Source organism: Mesoplodon mirus (genome assembly GCF_964341445.2).
Source record: "Mesoplodon mirus genome assembly, chromosome: 17".
Classification (NCBI taxonomy): Eukaryota; Metazoa; Chordata; class Mammalia; order Artiodactyla; family Ziphiidae; genus Mesoplodon; species Mesoplodon mirus.
In genome coordinates, this window is record NC_138993.1 from 20,204,809 (window position 1) to 20,222,842 (window position 18,034).

At 42.6% G+C, this 18,034-nt stretch overlaps 1 protein-coding gene across 2 annotated transcripts in view; it reads right to left on the reverse strand.

Moving 5' to 3' along the window:
* Positions 1 to 964: 964 nt before the first annotated feature.
* The window catches only part of LRCH1 (leucine rich repeats and calponin homology domain containing 1), a 194,525-nt gene continuing 177,455 nt past the window's right edge, over positions 965 to 18,034 (reverse strand). The window contains exon 19 of one of the 2 annotated variants that reach the window (XM_082602166.1): positions 965 to 2,022. In XM_082602166.1, the coding sequence (XP_082458292.1) occupies positions 1,912 to 2,022 (111 nt within the window). In that variant the 3' untranslated portion in view covers positions 965 to 1,911. Of the gene's footprint in view, positions 2,023 to 10,154; positions 10,461 to 18,034 lie in introns of those variants that run through there. The other variant, XM_082602167.1, reaches the window with a different exon arrangement.

Genomic DNA, 18,034 nt, shown 5'->3' on the forward strand with positions numbered 1-18,034 from the left:
AACTCGGTTAAAGTGCACAGTACATCTGATAGGAAGTAACGGCTAGCTGCCAATCCAAATGACTCTTTTCAGTAACCCCTCCCTCCTTGCTAGACAGGAGGGCAGCCTTGGCGTTGGCTGATGTAAGTCTGTGTTCAATTTCAATGCATACTGTCCTCCTGGTGTCTTTTCTTTTGTGTTCGCCTTTATATTTGGCTTATAACTTGTGGCTGCTGCTCTAAAAACATACAATGGCTTTTCACAGAAGTGACGATGCCGTCAGCATTCGCAAGATTTTGAAAGACGAATTACTGGGCTGTCTGTAACTGCAGGGCGAGTGCACATGCATGTAACTGCCTAAAATAGGTTGTGTGTCTGTGAAGTCTTACGTGACTCTCTCAGACCAACACGGACCCCTTTCCTTAGCTGGGTTTTCTCTAGTCATTGCTTTCTCTGAACCTGCCCCCTCCTGGGCCACTCAGCCTCACAAACGCTACTTCCTTCAACCTTCTCCTGAGCCCGCCTTGATCTTGCATGCAACCACTACACCAATTTACTGACTCACTTCCACGGTTTCATACCAGAGGCTGTGAATCTTGCCGTGTTTGACGGACTACTTTGAAAGCCACCAACTAAGCTGCAATAAAATAAGCACGTCTACATCTCAGAATAGTTTCCTCTTTTAAAACGGGCAGCTGCAGAAAGCGCTGGTCTCCTGATCCAGGTCCTACACGCCTTCAGTTAATTCTCGATCACTCTCCGCCGAAGCTACCCTTAAAAAACTTCTTGGTTAAACGATAACCTTTTCCTCATCTCCACTTTCCTGTACCACTTCCTTATTATCTACCTTTGGTGCTACACTTTCAATTGCCCAGGTTACAGTGCAAAATTACACTACAAGACACATGATGCCAACACTTGTTACTTCTTCGTGTTAAAACGTGAATGTTCTGTGCATAGCAAAATAAGTATGAACCCAAAAAAATAATTGTTCACATTTTATCTTCAAGTTTAATATGTCTTTTTTTTTTCCATCACAGCTATTTACAAACAACTTTGGGGTGCTCTCTTGATTTCTGTCAGTTCATTGTATCAGGGGACAACAGGGCTGCTGGAATGTAGGAAGCTGGATGGAATGCAGAAATATAAATAAGACCAATGTTCCAGAAACCAAAGTATAAATAATGCCTCCCCAGAAAATAGTTCTTGTCACAGAAGCACCTGCTTTTTGCTTCAATTTTTTTTTTTGAGTAATATACACCAGAAAACATGACTGTGGAGACCTAGAACTATTTGCACACCAAAGAGGATAGAGAATAACTCAATATTTATAATATTAAAATAAAGTGTTTAACCACAAAAAAGCAGTAATAAAATAGTTTCCTAATTTACAATTTGCATCCAAAGGATGAATAACAACTCACTAATAAATAATATTTATATAAATATTTTGTATGTCGAAAATAGTTTTTTTAAAAGGCAATGGTCTCAAGAAACTTCTTGAAAAATTTGGTGGCAAAAAACCTGACTGCAAGTTCCCCTCCCCACCCCCCCAAAATACACATCGCGTTTGGTTTGGTTTTAATAAAACAAATGCATCTTGCTGCAAAACGGCTGTGCTTGGTGTTTTGGTAATGGCAGTGGGTGAGCATGGAAGGGATGAAGGAGGTTGTAGAAGGCATTGATGAGCTGCTTGGTCCTTCACAACCAGCTCCCTCACGGGGTTTTAGGCAAATACCTGTCAGGTCTTAATGTCTGAGTCAGTTATGAAAGGTAGAAAATCTTCTTTTGTGTCCTCCCGTCAATTCAACTAGAGTCAGGGAACTGACAAGCAGTGAGTGGGAGGTTGGAGGGGGCAGGTGCTGAGAGGAGAGTTTAGGATCTCTGACCGGAAAAGCGTCTGAGCCACGACCCAAAGGAGAGGAGTTGGTCTCATGTGAATAGAGCCTTTGTTACAGTTACATCTAGCAATGCTTGAACGGTGATGCCCACTTTGACCAGGCCTTTCTCTTCAAGGATGTGATGGGGCAGACACAGTTTTTCCTAAAAGGAAGAAGAACAAAGCATTGATTTTTAGATGACTGGAATCTAATTAGAAAATCTCGAGATACCACTGACAGGAGTTAAGTCGAGCTCTGAAGTATGCCTATCTGATCACTTCAGACTGTGCTCTCTCCCTAACTTTCCACTCATTTTGCAAAGACCTTTTCTGTGTTTGCAAAGAAAACAATGATTTTCCACAAGTGAGGGTTGTTCTAGAAAGACTTCCAATCATCCTGAAATGTGCAAAAGAGCTAAACATTTTTTACAAACCTTGACACTAAATAAGTGAGCTACATACCGTCAGTTGGAAACCACCCACCAAGAACATATTAGCTTATATTCTTATAAAGCAAAATTTCACATAGCCTCTCACACATTTTAAAGGAACTTGAATACTCATTTATACAGACCACACACCATTCTACTGACCATAAATCTTGATCTAGTTCATTTTATTTCCTGTGATCTCTGGAATGGAGGCATGCTTTCTTCACAGTGTATGAACAGCCTTGTAAATAAGTAATTTTAGCCACAGCGTTGAAGAGCCTCCCTTTTAAGACTCTTTTATAAAACTGTCAAAGACACAAATATCCTGCTACTTTCTCATATTGTATTTTTGTTCTTGGGAATTGTCCAGCACATACTACTCAAGGAAGATAATCAAGGCGGCTCACCCCGTGTGTGGCACCCTGCACGCTCAACCACCAGTTTACAAAAGAGCAAAAACAAAATAATTTTACATTTTGTCATTTGACCTTGGTCTGATACCATACAAGGGAATCTCCTTCCAGAGTGTGTCTCCTTGGCTGGGAAACAACTCCACAGCAAACACTCCCTCTCATCTACCCAAAGATGGTGTGTTTTCCACAGTCCAATAACCACTGGTCTTAAGGACAGTTGAAATTGGGAGCTGCGTCAAGCCCCAGGTGGTGGACACAGTGTTTAACATGAAGCCAATCAGGTCTCCGATCAGCACTGCTTCCTTGCAGTTCTCTTGCTGGAGGAATCAGATATTCCTGCTGTGTCAATGCAGGACTCTCCACTAAGTACCCCAGATGCAGGCACTGTGCTCTTAAAAAGATCATCCAAAGACACATCATGACATCTCTAAGAACCTGTTCCACAACCTCGAAATGTTGGTGGGCTCTACACTCGCAGTCTTACCATCCCCCATCCCTCCCACTTCCCTAACTTATGGTAAATTCAGAGTATCTCAATCTCTGACTCCAGGCCTTGAGAAATGGCCACTTGTCAATATAAAACAGCCGATTCTTTAAAATACAATTTTAACAATGATTTCAAGTGGCTGCTGGGTATCAAATAGGATTATCTTGTCATCATGGTGTGTTGAGGGGAGGCAAGTTTATGCTGCTTGCCAACTTAGCAGCCAAATGTCAGCCTGAGAAAGAAAAGGAGGTTCTGTCTGAGTTGTGAACAGGGCACTAGGCCAGGATGGACGGTGCTCCCTCCTTCTGCCGCAGCCAGAGGTCAGTGTGTACCCTTTCCTGACACCTTCTGCTTGCCATGGGCTTGTGAAATCACCTGAATCTCATTTCATTGGTAAGGCTGGTCCCACAGGGGCAGGGATATAGTTTCCTCATTCTTATGGCTTCCACAGCACCCCAGTAGGATATTATAAATGGCTGTTAATTATGGTTAAGTTCCTGGTACAAGGTATTACTTGGGGAAAAAAATAAGTCTTCACTTTATACCATATGCTAAAATCAATTTGAGATGAGTTGAAGAGTTAAATGTTAAAAAACATCCACAACATTCCTCCCAATAAAATATAGATACATATTTAATATTTTCTCTGGTAAATGAATGGGGATGAAAAAGTGATATAAAAATCACAAAGGAGGACTTCCCTGGTGGCGCAGTGGTTGAGAGTCCACCTGCCGATGCAGGGGACATGGGTTCGTGCCCAGGCCCGGGAAGATCCCACATGCCGCGGAGCGGCTGGGCCCGTGAGCCATGGCCACTGGGCCTGCGCGTCCGGAGCCTGTGCTCCGCAACAAAAGAGGCCACAGCAGTGAGAGGCACAAAAAAAAAAAAAAAAAAAAAAAAAAATCACAAAGGAAAAGCTAAAAACAATTGATCACCTGAAAGTATACAGCTTCTGTGTGTAAAAAAGAAAAAAAATTAAAGGATAAACAACAAACTGTAAAAAAAATTATTTGCATCAAATTACAAAGGGTTTTATATTGATGCATAAAAGCTCAACAAATCGGTGAGAAAAACACTGAGATCAATAATGGAGCACTGGGCAAGGAACATGAATAGAAATTTTAAGGCAATAGATTTGCCCAAGGCATTCTGAACAAGATACTTTGCTTCTTGATCTCAGTGTTCCCCTATGTTTAGTCACAAACGTTCCTGAATTCTAGAACTAATATTTGCACAAAGCCTAATCTCTGTGCCACATGGCTTTGGGGGGGCTATCCTGAGTCCTGCTTGAGCTGTGACATGGCTCCACTGATGAGTGGTGGGGCCAGTGGTCTGCAGAGTTGAGTTTGCATGCTCGAGGTCATGCTTGGGAAGGGCTGGGCCTCCAGAGAAACAAGGATGGGAAGATACTGAGGCCTTAGCCTCCTGCTGACAGGACGTTGGAGGTGTCACACACCGAGTCAGCTTAAGGTCATCCCCTCTCCCAGGCATTTCTCACCTTCCTGGTCTCCTCATTCCTAAACCAGGTGCAGAGTTCAAAATTCTCCCTTCCACCCTAACAGCTGGTGACAAGGAGTAAATAAAAGACATAAAAAGGTATCCCTTGCATCCTTTCTGGCTTTCTCTTTTCATTCAGACTTCCTAAGAAGCCCTGAGGTGCCCTCAGATTACATTATAGGGTTGGAGGTACCTACAAAGACTAGCGTTAGATCATAGAAACCTTATGAAAACACGGCAGTTGTGGTTGTTCTATCACAGGACTGGGAGGGAGACTGATGGGAATCATGACTTCAGATGCTGGTTGACAAGAGAAGCAAGGGGAGCCTGCCAGAAATACGGAAGGGCTTTGAGGATGGCCAGAAGGCCATTTCCATCACACTAGTCCTGTCACTGCATAGCCCATGGGGGAGGGGATCCCTGAAGTGAACTACAAGTTGTGATGGGGAAGGAACTGCTGTGGATTTATAGCTTGATGGGAAATGACAGAGAAGGGTCACCTCACCTTGTATATAATGGATCTCAAGGAGAGAGCTGAGTATTTACATTGAGTTTAAATGCATTAAAATTCCATTGTTGGAGGAGATGAGTGGCTTTCACTGAGAATGTAGCAGCAGACTGCTCTCGGATACCCATGAGCTCCTTTTGTTGTGTTTCTTTCTAAAGCACAGAGCAGAATCATAAAGTAGTATCCTGCATAAAAATATTCTGACCCCCCTCTGAAGGACTCGTCCTGCCCTTTGCATTGTTTCTCCAATGGCGGAAACAAATATTCACTCTTATGCCCTCACCCACCCCTCTTCTGAGCCACAACACGCAGGGTTGGAAAAGGCAGGTAAGCCATAAAGACTAAATTCCAACTTTGCAAGACTTCTGGGGGCACCTCCTACAGGCCTGGCACCAATGCTATGGATTTGCGTTGGTCTTTTCTTTATGACAACTCTGCGAGGTAGATACAATATCTTTACTTTTCAGAGGAGAAAACTGAGATGTAGAGAGTTTAACTTTGCTGAAGTCACACAGCAGGTAAGTACTGCAACCAGGATTTGAACTTGTGTCTCATCTTACAGCTGGGGCCCCTTCCACGACATCATGCTGCTCCCCATAAGGTCCTTGACCAACCAGCGAGCAGGTCCTGTCTGTGCCCAGGAGATAGGAAGAGGCCCCTGGGCCCTCGGAGTCCTCTCCAGGCCAGTCCCACCAAGTTCAACGTCAGGTGGGCATCAGAGAACCCTCAGCTTGGGGAAGGGCATTAGCTCTGCCACTTAGCTCATTTGGTTTCTCTTCGCAGTGAGGGCCAGATGTCTTGTTCTGGCGGCAAATGCCTCACGGGAGCAGGTAGATCGCCATCACCGCCTGGCTCTCCTTTTTCTATAGTTTCTTACGCTCCCCAGCAGTCACAGGTCTCCTGCCAGGCCACCCGCTAGACAAAATGAAGTCACCCAGGCAGCACTTTTCATGTTGTTCAGTCTGCTTCTAAAATGTAAAGTCCTGGCACTAACTGATTGAACCTTAAAACAAAACTGTCTGCATCATTTTAATGTAAGAGAACTTCAGTTCCTGCTTTGCCGTGTGAGGGCTCCGAGGGGCAGCTTCTTCCGATGTGAAATGCAGACCACGTCAACCTCTTCCAGACAGAGAGGATTTCTTGTCACTCTTCATTTGGTTCTCTGCTTTCCAGCCATGCTACTTTCTAGTCCTTCTTTCTAGAACATTTATTCTCTACACACAACTATCCCTTCTCTCACCTCCCTAATCCATACACCCTTCACCTGGCTATTCCTACACATCTTTAAGGCCTCAGTGCAAACATCACGGTTCTAGGAAGGCTTCAAAGACCACCCACTCCCATCAGGGTTGGGCCCCCCTGTCCATGTGTTTCATATACAGAATCTTGTACCTGACCTATCACAGGACCTTATCACATTGAATTCTTCATTTGTCCACTAGATCCACTACACAGGGTCCAAAAACCTGCAGGCCAATCCAGCCCATAGCCTGTTTTTGTAAATAAAGTTTTATTGAGACACATTTACAAGTGTCTGTGGCTACTTTCACACTATAGCAGCTGAGCTGGGAGGTCCTAACAGAGATGGTATGGCCCACAAAGCCTAAAATATTTACTGGCACTTTACAGAAGTTTGCTGACTCCTGATTTTTGAAGACAGGGTCACGTGTCATGATCACCTTTTTATCCCCAAGATGGGGTCTTGTACAAAGGGTGCTCATTCAATATGTGAGGAATGAATGAATGAACACAATCATAAACAAAATCCAGTGAAAAAGCAAGGAACTGGACCCTCATAGTCTTAAGGAGAAAAGCGTACATTCTATTATATATACCTGACAGTTTATTGAGAACTAATTTCAAAATCTGAAGCCTAATTTTAAAAACCTAATCTCCTGAAAGAAAATCACATTAAAATATTTTTCACCTCATCCCGAACCACTTTCAAGCTCCTGAAATTTTAATCTACTGTCTATGACTTTTACCCTGTAGGTGAAACACCCTTTTTCCTTATGACAGAGACCAGCATGGATTTTAGAGAGATAACCCTAACCACTATGTCCTAAATTTAATTTCTTACTCACAAATAACTAGTATCAGGATATCAAGTGCCTTTACTTATCTACTCATTGATGAAACTCCTACTCAGCTGTCTTGCTTTGGAGTTCTGTAGGGCCCTTCCCACCAGCTGGGGCCCCTTCCACGACATCATGCTGCTCCCCATAAGGTCCTTGACCAACCAGCGAGCAGGTCCTGTCTGTGCCCAGGAGATAGGAAGAGGTCCCTGGCCCCTCGGAGTCCTCTCCAGGCCAGTCCCACCAAGTTCAACGTCAGGTGGGCATCAGAGAACCCTCTGTTTTATATGTCTCTCCCCAAGTACAATGAGCTGCATACGAACCACAAATCCATAACGAGAAGGAACTAATAGAACTTACTTAGTTGTCACATATTTTGGAAATCCTGACACGGAGTAGCAAGTTGCTACCAATTGGAAGAACTGGAGAAAGAGAACTTTCTATTTCAAATAGATCTTTCTATTTCAAAAAGAATATGTAAATAAATACTTGGTAATTTTTATCAGGCATTGTAAGTACTGAAAAAAATGGTCTTCCTTGTGAGAGGAAGATTTAGTATGCACACATAAATCACCCAACCACCTCTCAGATGACAAGTGGGTTGGCCAAGTATCCCTAGTCACGTGGCAATGGCAGGCATCATGCTAGCCTATGAGTCGGTGTGTGAGTACCTTGGGGAAGAACCATGGGGAGGCTTAATAATATTCTGAATAGAAATGAGTAGTAATGGGCAGGACAGTTCATTCCAAGCTTTGCCTAAAGGGCTAAATTAATTGTGTTCTGCTTGTTACCAGACTACTTGATGAAAAAATACCACCCAACAGATCCCCAGAGGAGCAACACATTAGGGTACAGATACACTAATGATATGAGAAGTGAAAGTGCATCCAAAAAATACTTTGGATGCCAGAACAGAAATATGAACAGGGCCAAAGAACTATGTCAAGTCAGCACTGAAAATTAAATCTGATCTCCCAGGATTGCGCTACTCAGTTTTCACTGAGGGAATATTCTTTCAGGTGGTCACCCAGTAAGTCATCTCTCTTCTTCCCCTGTGCCCCCCCACCCCCTTCAAGAAGAAAAATCCAAGCAGCAGTGATCCTTGAAGGGAAGCCTCAGTGCGCTGCAGAGCTGGACAGAGGTGCTGAGCGCGACTCTGGATGCACACAAATTAACGTATTGATGGGCCCATAAAAACTTGGATCTGTCACCCAAAACGTGTTTATTAAGCAACTTATGGCTCAGGGTGCTCGTTAGACATCGTACAAAGGGATTTTATTGTGTTACAGATTGAAGAGTACAAGATCGCACCAAAGGCAATTCAGTACATCTGCGGGTTACTTGTTACACAACTGACGTTAGATAAATTCCACATACCCTGTATTTCACCAATCAACCCAAAATCAGGAGGGAAGAGCTCAGTTAACTCAAGATATTATCATGTAAAGAATGTCTCCTGTTAGAAAATCTGATTTACCAACAAAGGATCTTTATAAATATATTCTTCTAACTATGTGACCTTTCCACATCCTCAAGTCCCCTGGATTCATGGAAATGTTCAGAAAAATAAAATTATCTTCTTAGTAGCCATCTATAAAGACTGTTTCCATGTGAGTAAACTAGAAATTCATCTTGAGGAGGTGAACTCCATCATCCCCCCCCCCAATTTAAGAAACAATATTTGTCAACCCGATGTAAATTGAAGCATAGGGGAGTCTGTCTTCACCTTGGAGCAGGGCTGTCTCATATTATAAAACGACATCCCAGAACCAGGAATATCTTGTCCTAGATAAGATTCTAATGTCTTTTTTCTTTAATTGCAAACTGATCACATTGCTCCGAAAGCAGATATAGTTATTAATATATAATCCTTTAAGCTTACTTAAACGTAAAAGCAGGTTGCTAATGTCACTGGGAATCAAAGGTTAAATGGAAATTTCAAGTCACTGAAGAAACTACATTCTTCTAAAATAAGAGCAATCTTATTGGCTCCTGTCATAGCAACCCCAGCCCTAGGCCCAAGAATGTTCCATGACTCATGGCTTTATTTGAAAATAAATACTGTCAAATCCATCACATTCTAGACCTGAAGTTATGATGTGATGTAGCAAAAAAGAAAAAAAAAAGCGAAATGACCCATTACATTATTTAAAAATAGAACCCCTTTTTGGAAAATGCTTTTCTAAGAGCCTCGGTCAGAGTAGACCAAACAAGGAATGAGTAAAACTACGCAGAAAGAGTGGTGTGCCGCGGATCCTCCAGGGGGCGCTCTGACCGCGCCGGACCCTTCCTCCCCAGCGCCCTTCTGCACAGCTCTGTCTCAGGCAGCAGGGCAGAGGGGCTCACTCAGGGTGGAAGTGGGGGGTCACCCTCCCTGGTGCCCTTCACAGCTCCCGCTGCAGGAAGCAGGGAGGAAGCCAGCTGGATGGCCAGCAAAGCAGTCATTCTCCAGATGGTATTTTTCAACTTGGTCAACAGGGGCATTCTTAAAGATTGTTATAGACCAAATTGGACCCCAAATGCTGGCTTTCTGTCTTCCCTCTACAGTTAAATTGCCCAATCCTGAATTAGGAGTCGACTTAAATACTGACCCAATGGAAGGATGTTCATACGCTAAATCCCCTCTGCTCCTGTTCTGGAACCTTCTTCGCCTCTACCCAGGGCAGCAAAGCTCACTGGGAGAGAGAAGAGGCACTGCAGAGCACTGCTGCTGGCACCATGGGGATGAGGAAGCAAGAGGTGTGGACACACACTGTCCTTCCTCACTGCTTCTCAGCAAGTCAGAGAAACTATCTCATGGGAGCTGCTTTCTATCAAGTTTGTGCTTCTGGAAAATCTGATGTGGAAACGTGCGGCTTCAAAACTCCAGAGATTACTGAAGAGATGACAGGGATGGAAGCTTGCAAGGCAAAGGCCCAGAGGGAGGAAGGACCCTGTCACGGAGCAGGGCGACAGAGCAGAGTGTAGGGATGCACATGCGGGCGTTACGCAGACAGAACATTCCAGCGGTAAGTGATATAGATCAGAACTACAAAGAGAATATGGACAAGACAGAAGCTTATAAGGTCCCTGGCGCGGAGGGCGGAAGGTGGTTGTGGGGCTTTCTCCCCGAGTGCCAGCAGAGTGTCAACAGTCTTTCGAATGTGACGAAAATCCAACTGCAGGATGTCATACGGAGAGCAGAGGTCAGCCTATTCCGAGGGCAGCCATCAGAACAGAAAGAGACAGTGCATACAATTAAAAATACACAGAACAACGGCTGAAAAGAAGCACACATGTTTAGTTACTAGCAAATGGCAAGAGTAACCCCTTATTTCAAGCAGGTAGAACCCGTTCCACCACAGATTTTTTAATTAATTACAAAAAGCAGCATACCCGACACAGTCTATGCAAATAGGACAAAGAAATGCCTCACCCAGAATCTCACTATCGAGGAACAGAAGGTTCTGTAATTTATACATCCTTCTGGTATTCAAACAGTTTTAATATTTAAGTGGTATCATGAGTCAGCAATGGCATAAAAATAAGAGCTTTTGCACCTGGGACATTTAGGTCTTCACTTTACTAAAGGGAAAAATACAAACTTAAAAACTTAACCCCCACCTTTCCTCACCATTCTCTTAGTGCATTTTTTACCCTGGTCTATGAAGACTGAATATAAAGTATTTCTCTCCGAAAGGGAATACATGCGCCTAATTTGTTTTCCTTTTAGGATTATTGATAAACTCTGGGGAATGCTAGTTTTAATCATGTCCCTACATGTGCCCAAAAACCACATTAAATTTCACATTTTCACAACTGGACATAAACCAAAAGTTTAAAAGAGGCTTCTTAGATCTGCAGTTAGAATAAAGGTACATTCCTGCATAGAGGAATTATGTAAATTTCTTCACCACTAAACAGGTATGTGTAGGGGGAGGGGCGGGGAGAACAGGCCTCCGTGTTTTGTCTACTTGACAGTCACCATGTAAGGAGGCAAAATTCCTACTTTATCAACTAAACGCACAAATAAGATAGTCCTATGAGTTGACCTCTGGATGCCTACTGCTATCAGGAAGCAAATGGTTTTCTGATACCCTGAATTCCTGAACCAGAAATGACCAGCTTCAAATTAAAAATGATTATTATTGCTATGTCAGTATGTACCAAAGTTCTGGCTTTGTTTCCAAATTAAACAAGGATTGAAAATATCTGTGATATATCTCATAAATGCAGCTTTATGTCCAAATTAGGCAAAGCATTTAAAAAATATATATATTATATATTTTATAATATACTTTGCAACAATATTGCCCTTTGTTTTAGCATCACTGCTAAGCAGATGCAAATCACAGAGCAACTGAAAGATGATTCTAAGATAGAGATTCCGTCTTGCCCGTATCTTCTGCAGTTAGGTTGATGCCCTCTGGTAAAGAGGGATAATCAATGTAAGTGCGTTGATAAGATTATAAACCTTCTAATCTTAAATTACTAAGGTAGAGATCCTCTTAACAAAAGATTTTTTAAAGGATATTAATAAATCATGCTATATCTATTCACACTGTGCATCTTTTCTCAGCGCATTTAGAGGAATCAAGCTACCATTGTTATTTTCTCAAGAATTAAAACAGCTACACATAGAATGGATTTCACTGTGACAGAGATGCTGATCAGGAATTAACGGATGGGGAAACATCTAAGAGAAGGAGATTTCTATTGCAATAAGAATTTTCTATTGCAATGGTGTGCTTAATCAGTGAACTCTGAGGAAAACAGACATAAGACAGAAGGCATATGCACACTAAGATGTGATTGTCATCAAAGTGGTATTTCCATGTTAAAAGCAAATCATTTTATCTCCAGGATATATTTCAATACATTTCCCAGAAGCCTATGGAAAATGTCTGGTCTGCTCCCCAGCAACTCCATCAAAGAACTAAGAATTAGATTGTCTGCAGTTTCCAGTGTATTTATTCAGTGGTACACTTCTCGCATGGGTAGGCAACACAGACCATTCTTCTCATTCTGGAAATAATTTCATGATGCCACAGATTCTGGGCTTTATTCAGATTAAAGTGGGTAAAGCTTAGACTCTCCATAGCGGGTGGTTTAAATTAAATCACGATCTCTGAAGAAAAAAGTATGGGTCTAAGATTGGCTGGGAGGCAAAAATCTGAAGCATCATAATGTGTGGAGTGTGGGTTACTCTCTGATTCCACCCCCCATCACACAGCCCATGGCCGTCAGATCAGTCCCTCAAGGATGCTATGATGGGAACCAGGGCTGAAGTTGCCAGGGGAACCTGGGAGTTTTCTGAGCCTTGTGCTTTCCAAATTTCAGGCTTAATAAGAGGGACTTACAGATTATGCTTTATTTTTTTCTTAAAATTACAATAGGAAAACACTAAAAAGGAAGGAAATTGAAAGAGGCCAAGTTTCACCATGTATTTACAGAGCATTAGTAATTATTGCAAGGCATTTAAAAAACATAGTTAATACACTCAGAGTCCCGAGCGGCAAGTGCAGATGCTAATTCCCGTTACAGTGAACAGAAATCACAATCACCAGAAGTTCACTGATTCTCATACAAGTCAACACAAGAGTGTGTGACTAAGATTACTATTAAAGATTAACTCAGGTTCCCCAAATACTACAGATAGAAACAAAAACGTACACACATCGATCAAAAGGTCTAATTTACAGGCATTCTGAGTATAATACAGACTAAATTCTAAGAAATGTAGAATATATTGTTTATTTAAATTTGATTTTGAAAGGCAGTATGCTTATAAATAGTTTATTTAAATTTAATTTTGAAAGGCAGTATGCTTACAAAGTATTTTTAATCTAAAATGTCATAGCACAAGAATGTTGACGGTCATTCTGAAAATGTAAAGCCCTAACTGACAAGGTGTAATTTGGCAGAGAGTGGAGTGAGGCAGGAAAAGGTTTCCAGAGTTTTCTCCAGATATGTAAGAACTAATCACCAATTTTATGCACTTAGTAACTCTAATATCAGTAAGCTAATTCATCTAGAAATGCAATTTCAAGCTCTTTGAAGATGCTGCTTCGAGAAAGTATTTGTCCTCAACCATGTACCAATGTCAGACCACTGACCGGAAGTGTCTCTACCACCAGGAGACACACAGGGGGAAAGGATTCTTACATGGATGGTGATACACACCTACTAACCATTGGAGATGACTGGTTTTACAAGCTAGAGACTGGCTCTTCTTAATGCATTAGGGATTTAAAAATTTACATTAATAAAATAATAACTTGGCGTCAATCTGCACCTCTGATCATCCAACCTCGGAAGTAACCAATGTAAATGGAAACTTAAAATAAATCTTGTAATAAGAATCTCACCATCCCCCAAAAGTGTTTATTAGTTATGACTTAAATTGACACTAAAGTCATTGATTTGGGGGAAAAAAGACACATAAGGTTCAAAGAGGCGAAGGAATTCATATCTCCTATTCTCAAGATTAAAACAAACAAACAAAAAAGGTAGCTTCAATTTATAGAACGTCTTTCGATTTAAAAAATTCAGATCATTTACATAAACTGTGCTAAACCCTTACAGCAGGTATAAAGTAGGAAAAGTTTTGCAATTACTTTCAAAAATAATATCTCTTTATAAAAGTCAACAAAATACAAATATGAAAGGCACTGAAAAGAAGACTCAGCCATAATTCCACTTTATCAATGCAATCATCGTTAGCATCTCAGTGTACTTTAGGATTTTATTTTTAACTCCATCTGGCTGATGCAGAGGCTGGACACCAAGGGACCTGTCCTTGTAGATATGGAAGGAAAACCTTCCACCTGCCACCGTCTAGTGAGGACCCTTGGCCTCTGTGCTATCCGGCAGGCAAGAGCCCTGTACAGCTGATGGAGTTGCTGCCCTGACCCTCCTCCCCAATTCCTCTCTGGAGACAGTAATGAACAGGAGAGGCTGGGCAGCTAGAAAACAAGGTGCATTTCTATTCCATGTCCCTTCCTCCTCTAAACAGGGCAAGTCTGTTAAATTAAGGACCTTGCTCCTTACAGAGGTTGGAGGCCAAGGCTACTTATTTAACATCAAGTAGACAGACAGAGACCAGGGGGTCTCCCCTCAGAAAGGGACCAGAGCATCTTCCCTCAGACAGAGACCAGGGAGCCTCCTTTCAGACAGAGACGTCAGTGTCTCCCCTCAGACAGGGACCAGGGCAATTTCTCTCAGAAAAAGACCAGGGTGTCTCCTCCAAGAGAAAGAGACCAGGGGATCTCCCTTTAGAAAAAGACCAGAGTGTCTTCCCCTCCAAAAAAATAAAAAAATAAAACCAAGGTGAAATACTTCCCTGGTGAGTAAAAAAATATATATCTATTTTCTATGATGCTTCACAAATGAGAGATTTCTCTCGGCCTGAGACAATACTAGTAAGAGTCCTAAAACAGCCCTAAACTTGGATCAAACCGGAGACCCCCAATAGCCAATCGTGAATCCTCCACATCAAGATGAGAGGCCAGGAATGACCAAGCTGACTCAGGAAAGGCAAAGGAAGCCTCAGTATGTCCACAAATAGCCTCAGGACTCCAAGGCTTAATTGAAATCAGATTCCTGGGTGATACAAAGAGTAGATAGTGAAGAATTTGGAAGCCCGCCAAGGCCTGTGTTCAAGATCAAGCTGCACCAGAGGTCAGAGACAGCTGCGCAGTCTGACCAGCGGCATCAGCACCACAAGGGGCCATGGGATGGGGCCAGCAACATCATCTGACCCCCAGATTTCCCAGGGTGCCTTGAGGCACGTGGGGTAATTTTCCTGCGTCTCCCGCCTCAGAGGAGCTGATGGGGGAAAGCAATCATGGCGCTGCGGGATGGAGCTGAGCGTCCATGGACTATCAGCTCAAAGTAACCTTAAGGGTCTAGTGATTTTCAAACTATAATTAGCAACAGGACACTTTCCCCCCCAAGGAACTCTTAACTGGAAAGCCGATGCATGCCACACAGGCAAAGCGGAAACTGCCGTGGCTGAATCAAGGGCGTGGGAGTGATCTGCAGCCGCGCCTTGGCTTCAGAAAGAATCAAGGGGCTCTGAGAACGTGGTTTTAATCCACTGCTTAAGTCCAACACCTGCAGTTTGCAGAGCAGGGAACTCGGCCGCAGAGAGCCCCTGTGTGTGCCGGAAAGAAGGCAGGCGCTGGGCGCGGACGGACCTGGGTTCGAACGCCAGCTCTGCTGCTTCCCAGCTGCGGGCGTGAGCTTAGGAAATTGTGTAACGTCTCTGGGCCTCAGTATCCTCAGAGCAGGGTAATAAAATATTGGCCTCCGAGCCTCAACCGTGAGCATTTGAGAAGATGATGCAGCTGCCAGAAGGTCCCGGCGAGTGGTTCACGGCTCCGGGCTTTAATGCGCTTGCCTCAGGGCACATAACCAGTGAACAGCACAGGTGCGGCTAATTCACCCCAAACCTGTGTCCCTCGCTCTGCTCACAGATCCTCCGCACTCGCCCTCACGCCTCTCCTTCCAGGTGGCAGTCACTCAATCTGTCCCAGTAGTTGAAGAACTGGCCCCAAACAGAAGAACCAAATCAAAACCAAAAAACTCCAAGGCACTGGAAATGGGCAGCAGGAAGTGACCCAGGCTGAAATCACTACCTGAAGAGATTAACTCTGCCATCAGAAAAGGAATTTGCCGGCAGGGTGAGGGTGAGGGGGGCGGGGCGCATTTCCGATTTGTGTTTCAGGATCTGCCCTTGGTATTCTCATCAGCAAACCTCTACCTCTTCCCAGAATCCCTCACAGATGATGGCAAATACGCCTGCTGTCGCCCTAACAGAATTTCTCCAGAAACCCAACGCCCACTTCTTTCTGTGATGTCAACTCCTTTCTATAGGTGGCATTGACTGCCAAGTCCTGTCTGTGCCCCTGGACTAAGAAAGGTATAGATGTAGCCTCGTCCAAACGTCAGGAACAACAGACAGAGGTCTAGAGTCGCCGTATCCATCTACTCTTGGTGCAGACTCCGACCTTCTGCAAATAAACTAGGCCGCTTACACCGTGTGCAGTTCTGAATGCAGCCAATTCGAAGAAGCCACATTTACAGGGAAGCCACTCCACTGGGCACACAATAAAATGCTTCATGAACCTTGACCAACCCTGAGGCAGGTACCTGGGTCTGGGTTCCTGGGGACTTCTAGAGAAAATATAATAAAAACTATAACAACGGGAACAATTTTAAAATCGCTTCCTTCCCATCGTATTAATTTATATATCATCATTTGCTCAGTGACCACATTCCACCCAGATGAACCTGATAAAACTGAGTAAGCTGCCGACCCTGACTTTGGGTTGTAGTTTCAAACTGTGATTCTATTACAAAGGGCAACAAACTCGGGCTGAGAGCACAGCTGTGACTTCTCAGTCTCTACAGGATGATTTATCATTGTCAATTAGCTATTTAGCTTAAAATAATACAGAATTCCACATCTCCGTGACTTATCGGTGTGTGTATGTAGATAAGTTATGGATGGAGAAGAAAGCAGGGCGAGCTTGCAAATTAGGAGGAATTCACTAAGCTGCCAGGAAATCAGTGAGTATTTTGTTACCCAAATATTAAGCTTGAAGCAAAAAAAGAAAATGTAACGTTAAAGGTCCTCCGCTTTTAAGTACCAGACTTTTAAAATGTCTGACTGCAAGGGGAGAATTCCTGCAACTTGAATTGCAGTGTGCCACATATACACTCAAATCATCACCCATCTTAAGTAGTGGAAGAAGGGGTTATTTCCACCCCTCCCCCAACTTAGTATCGCATTCCTAGATGAAAACATTTCCTCATTTCCAATAATTTATGACTCATTTATTCCAAGAGATGAAAGCACGTTCCTTTGAGTATATATAGCAAGTTTTGCCAGCTGCACTCCAATTGCAATTTCTGGTTTTCCACTAGAATATTCCTCCCTTCCTTTAACATATCTCACTAAAGAAGTTCAACTGCTAACCAACCAACAGACTTTTTCTAGTAGCAATGAACTTAATGTAACTCTAGTCACCAGTAAGATGCTACTGGATTATCCATCAGGATGGATACAGATGTACACACAATCACACACATACACAATGCAAACTTGAAAATCACCTCAAATCTTAAAAATCGTTTCAAAAATAGCCTTAGTGATATATTTCTTACTAAGCATAGTTAAGTTGGGACACTGGCAAAAAAGATGATTTACTTCTTGTAATTCAATTGTCTCCGGAATTATCAGTTGCCTATTAGTGCTAGGGGCATAATTCAGATATTATGATAAAATTTTCTCTGCATTTTGATGCTAATTTAATTTCCTTTTCCTCACTTTAGAAGGAAATCATAATTACCAATCTTTACTCACAATAAATGGTTAAGGGCATTTCCACATCATTTTGTGTCATCATACGCCAAGAAAAATGATGAGTTTTTAAATATCACAGGGGATTGGTCATAACTCATCAGCGCTTTTGAGTACAGACACAAATAATGTACAATCTGAAACTTGGTGTGATAATTTTGATTCACACACACTTATTAACCCATGATGGAATCAAATCATTAAAAATGGTAGGCGCATGAGAATTTCACGAACATTTGAAGCCAAGAATGTATGGGCAATAGTAAAATGAACACATACAATACAGACACACAGATTAACATTGCTGAAAGACATTTGGATTGATCATAAAGACATTTGGTACCTTATATAAAGATTACACTCTACTTAAAAACGAATTTGAAAGCTTCTTTTAATTGGTACAGTTTTGACTTAAAGATG